This window comes from Scyliorhinus torazame, chromosome 17, assembly GCF_047496885.1.
Source record: "Scyliorhinus torazame isolate Kashiwa2021f chromosome 17, sScyTor2.1, whole genome shotgun sequence".
Classification (NCBI taxonomy): Eukaryota; Metazoa; Chordata; class Chondrichthyes; order Carcharhiniformes; family Scyliorhinidae; genus Scyliorhinus; species Scyliorhinus torazame.
Genome location: NC_092723.1, coordinates 19,661,036 through 19,673,098, shown reverse-complemented (window position 1 = coordinate 19,673,098; position 12,063 = coordinate 19,661,036). Strand labels below are relative to the sequence as shown.

The 12,063-nt window shown below is 44.6% G+C and overlaps 1 protein-coding gene across 3 annotated transcripts in view; it reads right to left on the bottom strand.

Moving 5' to 3' along the window:
• kcnd3 (potassium voltage-gated channel, Shal-related subfamily, member 3) overlaps positions 1 to 12,063 on the bottom strand; it is a 448,844-nt gene that overhangs the window by 40,226 nt on the left and 396,555 nt on the right. For all 3 annotated transcript variants that reach the window (XM_072480145.1, XM_072480146.1, XM_072480147.1), the window contains one exon: positions 411 to 573. In XM_072480145.1, the coding sequence (XP_072336246.1) occupies positions 411 to 573 (163 nt within the window). The remainder of the gene's footprint in view (positions 1 to 410; positions 574 to 12,063) is intronic.

The window sequence follows — 12,063 nt, the reverse complement described above, 5'->3', positions numbered from 1 at the left end:
TTCTACATCACAAAGCAGCTGTCTAGCCCACTGAGCTAAACCTTCCCCTCTATGGCTATCCTACCAACCCTTTCATAATTTTCATGATGTCTATCAGGTCACCCCTCAGCCTTGATCTGATCAAAAGTTGTAACAGGTTTGAGAGGCTGAATGGCCTCCTCCTGTTCCTATTAGGCACCCCGCAGCTCACTTAAGTGAGAAATTAACCGAGGAAACAAGTGTTCTGCCAGCCAGTTTCTGGCTTGGTTTTGGCTTGGCTAAGGTTGAGAATGGCCATCAACATAGTTTCCATGGTGGGAGCTGAAGTCGAATTTCTGAGCCGCGATTTTAAAATTTGGCCGTTCAACGTTTCTCGGACTGTGGTGAATCGGAAGCGCGAGAGGCTGCAATGACTGGGTGACGGGTTTTACCTTTTGCGCTCGGCGTTTGTCCGCCCGCTGGTTCTGGTGATAGATCCGACTGAAGTTCGAGACAATGACCGGCACAGGCAGAGCAATCACCAGCACGCCACTCAAGGAGCAGATGGAGCCAAAAATCTTCCCGGCGATTGTCTTCGGTACCATGTCACCATAGCTGTGAGAAAAAGTAAGAGTGCATTTTAATAGAGCAACCTCCGTCAGATTGTTTGCAACATTCAAGATGGTGACTCACTATCGCTTTCCTGAGGACAATTAGGGATGGACAGCAAACGCTGAACTTAAACAGCGACACTCAGATCCCATGAATTAAAAAAACCTTTCTACATTATTTCCTTCAGTCCATTTTTAATCCATAAACATGTTCTAATTGCCACTTCAGCCATTTAAACAGTAGCCCCTGACACCCCAAAACCTAGCCACCGACTACAAGGCACACTTAATGATGTGATGAAATACTCTCCACTTGCCTGGATAAGTGGGGCTCCGACAACACTCAAGAAGTTCGACCACATCCAGGACAAAGCAGCCCCCTTGATTGGCATCCCATCCACCTTAAACATTCACTGCTTCCATCATCAAAACACAGTGGCAGGAGTTACTCTATATGCAAGATGCACTGCAGCAACTCGCCAAGGTTCCTTTGACAGCATTTTCCAAACCTGCATCCCAACCACCTAGGGAAGCAGGGTCATGGGAACCCCACCACCCGTGGGTTCCCCTCCAAGTTGCGTACCATCCTGACTTGGAACCATGTTGTTAATCCTGCAGCAGTACTGGAACTGCTGCACCTATGCTACATGGACTGAAGTGATTCAAGAAGGTGGCTCAGGACCATCTTCTCACGGCCAACAGGAATGGACAGTAAGTGCTGGCCTTGCCAGCGAAGTTCACATTCTGAGAATGAAGGAACAAACATCTCCACAACTCCATTACTCTTTAGATTCTGTTTCTGCAGCACCTTGTGATTCCTGAGGTCCTATGGCACGACGGCTCATATCAGTAACTGTGGCCTCTATCTATAAACTCGGGAACGCTTGCTGCTGAAGTTATGGTTGCCGATCAGGGGATTCTCCAGGGAAATCTATGGCTGTCTTCCCCGAAGAAGCACCTTTAGCTCATGTATCCACAGAAAGCTGTCACAGTACACCTTCATTCCATCAATCAATGAGGGGGGGGGGGGGGTGTAGACGGTGGCATACTGATAACATCATTGGACTCATAATCCTGGAGATCAGGCTAATCCTTTGGGGGGATGGGTTCAAATCCCACTATGGCAGCTGTTGGAATTAAAATTCAAATCATGAAGTTTGAAATTAAAAACTAGTCTCAGGTGACCATGCAACTATCATCACTTGCTGTGAAGTTCTGATTCACCAATGCCCTTTAGCGAAGGAAATCTGCCAACCTTAGCCGGTTTGGCCTACTCCAGATTCACGGCAGTGTGGTTGACTCTTAACTGCCCTCCGAAATGGCCCAGCAAATCACTCAGTTCCAGGGCAACTAGCGACGGGCAACAAATGATGACCGTATCAGTGATGCCCAAATCCCAGGTAAGACTAAATGACACAATCTGGGATAGTGTGGGATCCCAGTAATAGAGACGAGAGGCCACTGCTGTTGCCAACCAGATCCTCACTCTTTTACGTTAGCGAGAAATTGACATTTCTTTCATCTAAACTGAGCCCCAAAACCCAGTTATCAGTGAATAAAAGACTCGATTATATTTGAGCTGGCATCTGCTATTCTATATAAAAAACCTCCCGAACCCCTCAATTAGATTGCAGCCAGCAAATTTTCCTGACGAGTTGTTATCTACCCCTTGATCTCTACTGTTATTGCTGTCTGTTTTCTAATCCCTTACTTATGCTTTATCCACATGATGACGCGATGCCTGCAGATATTGCTGGGATTCTGAGTTGGAGAATGAAATGACAACAGCTGCTATCCCCGTCACTATCTCTCATCATCTTTTCTGATATTTGGGGATGACGCGTTGTCAGGAGCTGTCGCTTTAATTTGGCTTCAGGTCAAAGGTCACTTTCTAACTGATCTCTGAACTCCGCCCCCCCCACCACCCCCACCACCCCGCACAACTTATCAATTTACAATGACTGTTTTTTAACAAATGATTTTCACTGTTAAAACATCCTGTAGGTGGCTCAAAGGCTCTGTGTGTGCATGCTTCGTTTAAACCTGTCGAAAGGCATCTTCGTCAACTGTTTCCACTGCCATCACCCCCTCCTCCCCCCCTCCCACCCCAATTTGTCAAAGACATTTCCTTAAATTCTGAAATCCCTTTGCCAATTCTTTTCCACAAATTTCTTTTGACTTCCTACTTCCTGTAAGCTGGTTAGGGAGTTACAGAAAGCCCCCACAGGTATGATGGCCCAATTTTGATTCTAAAGACAGTGGAAAGCCTGCTTCTGAGCAGAAACCATTTTTTGGTCATATTTCTGCCAAAATCCAATGGGTTGGATTCTCCGGTCGCCAACGCCGAAATCGCGTTCGGCGATCGGCCGGAGAATCAGAGTTCCCGACTGTCATGTGAGAGTACCTTTAAGAAATGGGTGTTTATAAATGGGTGTGGAGATAAATATCTGTAGTGAGAGTACCTTTAAGAAATGGGTGTTTACTACTGCAGTGATGTCAAACAGTGGGTGGAGCTGGGCTGTCTGTCAGCTTTTTACTTTCGTTTTTGAGCAGGCTGCAGGGTGTGTTTTAGTTTCGTTTTCAGTGTGGGAGCCAGACAGAGCAGCTGTACTGTTGTTCTCTCTACCATCAAAAGACTATCTCTTGATCATTTGGTGAATTCAGAATTATAAATGTTTTCAGTAGTGACTTTAACTTGATGTGCTTCTGATAAAGGTTTTGTTTTTAAGTCATATGGATGTCAAAAAGGAAAGCTTAAAGGTTTACTTAGTGTCGTAGTCTTTGGGGGTTGTATTTGAATTAATGGTTGCTAAGATGTTCACTGTATGTTTTAAATGGGTTAACTTGAGTTCATAGAATAAACATTGTTTTGCGTTAAAAAAATACTTTTCTATTTCTGCTGTACCACACCTGTCGAGTGGGCCGTGTGCTCCCCATACCACAATCTATTAAAAGTTGTGGGTCAGGTGAATTCCATGATACACTTTGGGGTTCTCTAAACCCTTGCCCATAACAAATTGGGGGCTCGAGGGGGATAAAAGTCTATCTATTGGATTGGCTTAGTGAACTTAAAGACAGTGAGGGGTGAACATATTGTGTTTGCTTTTCAGGTGTGGTATTTTAGTTTAAGTAGGGAATGTGTTGTGGACAATGTCTCTTTCAGAGGCTCAGACATTTTTAGGGGTGGTCACATGCAGTACCTTACGGACAGAGACTAAAAGCAGACTGTTAGATTTGGCAAAAACATTGCAGTTAACATTACCTGCCAAAATGCGAAAGATGAGGTCATTATGGTGGTGGCTAGGCATTTAAAGTTGCCTGAGATACAATTTGACTCATTGGAAATAGCAAAAATTCTGTTGCAAATTAAACAAATGGAACATGAGAAAGAATTAAAGCAGCTTGAATACGAAAGAGAGAGAGAGGAAAAAGAGAAAGAGAGAGAGAGGAAAAAGAGAAAGAAAGGAAAACAGAAAGAATAGCCCTACCATAACAAAAAGAAAGAGAAAGGGAGATACAGATCAGGGGAAAAGACAAGAGAGAGAGTTTTTACTTCAGAAAATGGCCATGAAACATGACAGTCAGTTAAAATTGGCAGACATAAAGGGCAACGTACAGTTGGTGGATAGTGATGAGGAGAGTGAGAAAGAGCGTCAAAGTCAAAGGCTTGATGGGGATCTATTTAAATATATCCAAGCATTGCCAAGGTTTGACGAGAAGGAGGTAGAAGCCCTTTTCATTTCATTTGAGAAGGTAGCTAAAAAAATGAAATGACCACAGGACATGTGGGTATTACTGATTCAAACAAAGCTGGTAGGTAGAATTTGGTCAAACGTACATGGAGTTTGAAAGGCTCAAACAGAGTAATTTTGGTAGGTGGATAAGGGCTTTGAAAATAGACCAAACGTATGAAGCTCTCAGAGAAATTATACTTTTGGAGGAGTTTAAAAATTCAATTCCTGATGTAGTGAGAACTCATGTGGAAGAGCAGAGGGTTAAAAATGTGAGGTCAGCAGCAGAAATGGCAGATGATTATGAATTAGTTCATAAATCAAAGCTTGGCTTCTGACATCAGTTTCAGCCTGTGAGGGATAGAAACTGGGGACATGAGAAATACTCAAGTGGTAAAGGTAAAGGTGATCTGATGGGAGATAGTAAGGAGAGTGTACCTCAGGTGAAAAAGGAAATCCAGGAGAGTGGAAAAGAAATGAAAAGTTTCAAATGTTTTCACTGTAATAAACTAGGCCATGTAAAGTCACAGTGTTGGTGGTTGAAGAAAAGCACTGGGAAGGTTGATGTGGTAAAACAGGATATGACAGTGGGGTTTGTTAAAGTGGGAAAGGAAAGCCCAAAGGGGTGCAAAAGATTGTACAGCCTGATCGAGAAGTGATTGATAAGAAGGTGCCAGATCTCTTTAAAGAATTTACTTGTGTGGGTAAGGTTTACTCATGTGTAGCAGGAGGAGCAGATAAAGAAGTCACAATTTTAAGAGGTACGGGAGCTAGTCAATCTTTAATGGTAAGAGATGAGGAGTTATGTAGTTTGGGAAGAATGTTGCCAGAAAAGGTGGTAATATGCGGAATTCAGTGTGAGAGGACTAGTGTTCCGTTGTATACGGTAAGGTTGGAAAGTCCAGTGAAGAGTGGTGAAGTGGTAGCAGGAGAAATAGAGAAACTATCTTGTCCAGGAGTACAGTTTATCTTGGGTAATGATATAGCTAGATCGCAGGTGGGAGTGATGCCTATTGTGATTGATAAGCCAGTGGAAAATCAGAAAATCAGTGTTGAAGGACGAATATCCTGGGATTTTTCCGGATGTGTAGTAACAAGATCGCAAAGTTACAGGTTAAGACAAGAGGATAAATCAAAGAGTGAAGATGAAGTTGAAGTGCAATTATCAGAAACGATTTTTGATCAGATGGTTGAAAAAGAACAAGAACAGGTGGAGGATGAGGAGGATATTTTTAGTTCAGGAAAATTGACGGAGTTACAACAGAAAGATGTAGAAATAAAACGGATGTATCAGAAAGCATACACGGAAGAGGAATCTGAGTATATACCAGAGTGTTATTACCGTAAAATGGATATCTTGATGAGAAAATTGAGACCTTTACATATGCAGGTGGATGAAAAGTGGCCAGAAGTTCATCAAGTAGTATTGCCGATAGGGTATAGAAAGGAGGTGTTGCGAGTTGCACATGAGGTACCAGTGGGAGGTCGTTTGGGAATAAGGAAAACTCAAGCTAAAATCCAGAACATTTTTATTGGCCTTGATGACATAAAGATGTAGTTAAATTTTGTCAATCATGTCACACATGTCAAGTGATAGGGAAACTTCAAGCAGTGATAATACCAGCACCCTTAATACCCATTCCAGCATTTGAGGAACATTTTACAAGGGTCCTAATTGATTGCATAGGACAGCTTCCTAAAACAAAAAGTGTGAATCAATATCTTTTGACTATAATGGATGTGTCTACTAGGTTTCCAGAGGCCAGTACGTAATATTAGAGCTAAAAAGATTGTGGAGGAGTTACTTAAATTCTTTACTAGATATGGACTACCCACAGAAATACAATCGGATCAAGGATCAAATTTTACCTCCAGGTTATTCAAAGAAGTAATGGATAGCTTAGGAATAAAACAATTTAAATCAACTGTGTACCATCCAGAATTGCAGGGAGCATTAGAAAGGTGGCATCAGACATTAATGACAATGTTGAGGGCTTATTGTCAAGATTATCCAGAGGATTGGGATAAAGGAATTCCATTCGTACTGTTTGCAATTAGGGATGCACCTAATGAGTCAACCAAATTCAGTCCTTTTGAACTAAGTTTTGGTCATGAGGTAAGAGGACCATTTAAATTGATTAAGGAAAAATTGGTGAGTGAGAAATCGGAAATTACATTATTGGATTACATGTCAAATTTTAGGGAACGATTAAATAGAGCAGGTGAATTGGCTTGACAACATTTAAAAGTTGCACAAAATGTGATGAAACGGGTAGCGGACAAGAAATCCAAAGTTCGTAATTTTGCCAGTGGAGGTAAAGTTTTATTATTGTTACCAGTGGCAGGTGAACCTTTAAAAGCAAGGTTTTGTGGACCTTATCAGATTGAAAGGAAATTAAGTGAGGTAAATTATGTGGTAAAAACACCAGATAGAAGGAAGACTCACCGAGTGTGTCATGTGAATATGCTTAAAGGGTACTTTGAAAGGGAAGGAGAGAAAAGGAGGAGGTTTTAATGATTCTAACTCAAAGTGATGAACCAAATCCAGATGACTGTGAATTTGATATACCTCAAATTAAATTGGAAAACGAGGATGTTCTTAAAAATTGGGATAAATTGTTGAGTTACCTTCCAGAGGAAAACAGACTGGCCTGAAAGAGTTATTGGTATCACATGGGCAAGTTTGTGGAGATAAATTGGAAAGTACTAAAATGGCTATACATGATGTAAATGTGGGAAATGCTGTTTCAATCAAACAACATCCATACAGACTTAACCCTTTGAAATTGGCAGAGGTGAACAAAGAGATTGAGAGTATGCTTAAAAATGGCATAATTGAAGTGGATTGCAGTCAATGGAGCTCACCCATAGTGATGGTACCTAGACCAGACGGTACCCAACGGTTGTGTGTGGGCTATAGAAAGGTTAATGCAGTTACAAGAACGGACTCTTATCCTATCCCACGTTTGGAGGTTTGCATTGAGAAAGTGGGACAACCAGCGTTTATTTCCAAACTGGATTTACTTAAAGGTTACTGGTAGGTACCTTTATCCGAAAGGGCGAAGGAGATTTCAGCTTTTGTGACTCCAGATGGTATATACCAATTCAAAGTTATGCCATTTGGCATGAAAAACGCCCCAGCCACATTTCAACGGTTAACTAACAAAATTGTTTCAGGATTACCCAATTGTGTGGTATACATCGACAATCTGGTAATTTTCAGCCAGACATTGCCAGAACATTTGAAACATCTGATGCTGTTATTCGATCGACTTCAGGAGGCGGGTTTGGTGGTAAACCTAGCCAAAAGTGAATTTGGAAAAGCCCAGGTCACTTTCCTTGGCCATACAATCGGACAGGGTCGAATGGTCACACGGGATGTGAAACCAACAGTTACTGAGGAATTTCCAATACCCTCAAGGCAAAGGGAAATAATGCGATTTCTTGGCATGAGTGGATTTGATCGAACATTTATGGAAAGGTTTTGTGGCGTGATTGCTCCACTGAAGGACTTGCTGAAGAAACATCAAAAATTTCAGTGGACAGCGGACTTTCAACAGGCATTTGATGGCCTGAAAGCTGTGATAACCAATGCTCCTGTGTTGGAGAATTACAAGGGACTCTGCGATCAGATTGAACGAAAGTATCTGATTTTAAAGATAAATGCCAAGGCGTAGAGAAATGGGCGGATCGTGCAGAGACCTTCTTGTTCAAAGAGACTGTCAATTGAGAAAGATTTCAGTTGGAGGAAGAAGAACAAAAATGGACTTTATTTACATAGAATTTACATAGACTTTACAGTGCAGAAGGAGGCCATTTGGCCCATCGAGTCTGCACCGGCCCTTGGAAAGAGCACCCTACCCAATGTCAACACCTCCACCCTATCCCCATAACCCAGTAACCCCACCCAACACTAAGGGCAATATTGGACACTAAGGGCAATTTATCATGGCCAATCCACCAAACCTGCACATCTTTGGACTGTGGGAGGAAACCGGAGCACCCGGTGGAAACCCACGCACACAGGGGGAGGATGTGCAGACTCCGCACAGACAGTGACCCAAGCCGGAATCGAACCTTGGACCCTGGAGCTGTGAAGCAATTGTGCTATCCACAATGCTACCGTGCGGCCCATACCTGTTTGCGTGTGTTGTTTTATGAAACAAAAAGGTATATTTACTGTGTGCATTTCTTAAAGGATAGTGAAAAGGTGAAAAATGAAACCATCTTGAAGTTGATGGGTTATTTTTTTTTTCTTGGGGGGAGGTGTCATGTATGAGTACCTTTAAGAAATGGGTGTTTATAAATGGGTGTGTATATAAATATCTGTAGTGAGAGTACCTTTAAGAAATGGGTGTTTACTACTGCAGTGATGTCAGAGAGTGGGTGGAGCTGGGCTGTCTGTCAACTTTTTACTTTTATTTTTGAGCAGGCTGCAGGATGTGTATTAGTTTCGTTTTCAGTGTGGGAGCGGAAGCCAGACAGAGCAGCTGTACTGTTGTTCTTTCTGCCATCAAAAGACTATCTCTTAATCATTTGGTGAATTCAGAATTATAAATGTTTTCAGTCGTGACTTTAACCTGATGGGCTTCTGATAAAGGTTTTGTTTTTAAGTCTTATAGATGTTAAAAGGAAAGCTTAAGGGTTGACTTAATGTTGTAGTCTTTGGGGGTTGTATTTGAATTAATGTTTGCTTAGATGTTCACTGTATGTTTTAAAAGGTTTAACTTGAGTTAATCGAATAAACATTGTTTTGCTTTAAAAAATACTTTTCCATTTCTGCTGTACCACACCTGTAGAGTGGGCCGTGTGCTCCCCATACCACAATCTATTAAAAGTTGTGGGTCAGGCGAACTCCATGATACACTTCGGGGTTCTCTGAACCCTGGCCCAGAACACGACCAAATTGGGGGCGGTGCTGCTTTTGCAATGCTCCGCCCCCTCCAAAGCGGCGTACTCTCGGAGTATGCCGTGCCACTTATCGGCGGCCTCAGGACGCTGCCTGAGGCCCGCCTCCCGATGCTCCGCTCCCGACCGGCTGAGTTCCCGACGGCGTCGGTCGCGTGTGGTCTCATCCGTCGGGAACTCGGCGTGGCGGCTGCAGGCTCAGTCCAGCATCGCTACAGTCAGGGGAGGGCTGATCTGCGGGCAGGGGGGGGACTTTGTCAGGGGCTGGGGTCACTGTGGGGGGGTGGTCCGTGGCGCGCAAGCCAGCCAAAGCGGGGGCACTATTTTCCAGTCCGGGTCCGTGAGCAGCCTCCGCCATGCAGCACGACGCACCCACTGTAGGCCGCCGCCGTGTGCATGCGCGGTCACAGACCCGGCAATTCTCTGGGCCGTATCGGGAGTTCGAGCCGGGTGCTCCGGACTGCTGGCATGCTAGCCCCCAGCAAAATGGGGAATCGGTGGCTGTTTCACACTGGTTGTTCTGGCCTAAGACACCACCGTTCCCATACCGGCGTGAGGCCATAGCCGCAGAATCGAAGAATCCAGCTAAAGACCTTTGTGTTCCCTGATCCTCCAAATCTTTGACTCCGATTTCAGCAACAATGGGGGGGGGGGGGGGGGGGGGGGGGGGGTGGCCTGCTGAAGAGACGGGAGAAAATGTGGAAGGTGGGCTGTGCAAGGAGCTGGGGAGAGGGCGAGGGCTCATGATAGCAGGCAGAGGAGTAAGGAGGTGGATGAAGAAAATGAACAGGCAGAGGGAGGACCGAGGAGAGGGAAGCTGGATTCTAACAGGACTGCACAAAAAGATCACAAACAAGGGGGTCATAGGGACACCACATTGTTTACTGGAAGGGGATGCCTGAAAACTCCAGATGTCTAAGTGGGGCATGAGCGACTCGCAAGCGATAGGCTCAGTGGGGAGTGTGGTTGAATGGATGGGGGGTGGGGGGGGCAGGCTTCTTTTTGAGGCTGCTAGATATTTCTCTCTAGGTTGTAGACACCCTGTATGGTCTGGTGAAGACAGATGGAGAGAGTGAGATCAGCGTGTTGGACAGGTGCTTAAAAATGGCGCCGGGACCTTTGAACCTGTCAGCTGAGGGCGGGCAGACGAATCAGCTGCCAGCCTGCCAGGAGATTTGGAGGCCAACTTGCCTGTTCCAAGTGCAGAATCTGGCATGGATGCTGCCATGCTGGCCAGCGGGAAAGGCATCGCTGTAATCTCCCGCCACTGCACTTAGTCTGAAAGATGGAGAATTCTTATCCACTCTTATCCTCTTCATCTGCTGGCACTGATAGTACCAGTGGGGTATGGTTCTATTGGTGAATGAACTCCCCAACCATGCCCGAGGGCCATTATCTGTGTCAGTGCCATGGCATGAGTGGCTGTTTTCGCCTGCCTTCCTGTAAGGGGTTACTGGAGAGTTATGTAGGGCAGAAGCTAGATTTCATTACATCACTTACCCCATCCCCACACACTCCATAACCAGCTGCCTTTTTTTCTCTTTCTACCCTACTTGAAACTCCATTGACTCTGCCCTGGGCGAGATTGCCTCAATGCTTCGGGGCACGTTGCAGAATGCTGTTAGTCCTTTACCACTTAGTCGCCGAGACCATGTTCAGGATTGGCCCACCCTAGCCTCTGTTCCTGCAATATGCCGTATTAGGGTTCGGACAAGGAGCCACTGATTGGGGCTGCCAACGTTGCAGGATCATCTGGAGTCTCCCGAAATCGAAGATTAATTTGCATTTATCAGTGACCGTCCCAGGGAACAAATCAAAGGCAGCAGTAAATAAAAAGTTGCTGCTTTCATCTTCTTTGCACACGATAACTTATTAATTAAACGATGTCTGGGGGTGGGAGGGGAAGGCGGTTACAGTCAAGATCAATCCAATCGGGAAACTATAATAAAGCCTTTCCCAGTGTTTTATTATTCATTTACAGGACATGGCTATTGTTGCCAAGGTCAGTATTTATTGTTCTTAATTGATTGGCTTGCTCGACCATTTCAGAGGGCCGTTAAAGATTGCTGTGGGTCGGCAGTCACATAACGGCTGGGTAAGTTTGGCAAATTTCCTTCCTGATAGGACCTCAGTGAACCAGTGGGTTTCTGTGACAATCTGCTACTTTCATGGACACCATTACTGATACTAACCATTAAATTCTGCATTCATTTATTCGTTGAATTTAAGTTGAAATGAAAATGAAAATCGCCTATTGTCACAAGTAGGTTTCAAATGAAGTTACTGTGAAAAGTCCCTAGTCGCCACATTCCGGCACCTGTTTGGGGAGGCTGGTACGGGAATTGAACCGTGCTGCTGGCCTGCCTTGGTCTGCTTTCAAAGCCAGCAATTTAGCCCTGTGCTAAACCAGTTCCCTAGTTCTGAAAGTGGGACCTGAGTTCACACTTCCAGATCATTACCCCAAGGTTAGCAGTCAAGTAACAGAACGATTATGTTGCCATCCTCCATCATTGGCTGTGGATGGGCAATGGAAAACTGCTCGGAGTGTGTGGCAAACGGGGTGGATGGAAGCCGGAGGTCACATGATGAAATCTCCATGAATACATCCAATCAGAGTTGTCGACCGAATAATAGATACACGATTCAATATGACAGGTAGATCGAAGAGCAAGAGAAATTTCTTCCGAGAGCTAGTAGTGAGTTTGCAGAATTTAGCCCCAGTTTGAGTGATTGAGGAATGGAAACAAGGGGCGCGATTCTCCGACCCCCCACCGGGTCGGAGAATCGCCGGCGGCCGGCGTGAATCCCGCCCCCGCCGTGTCCCGAATTCTCCGCCACCAGAGATTCGGCGGGGG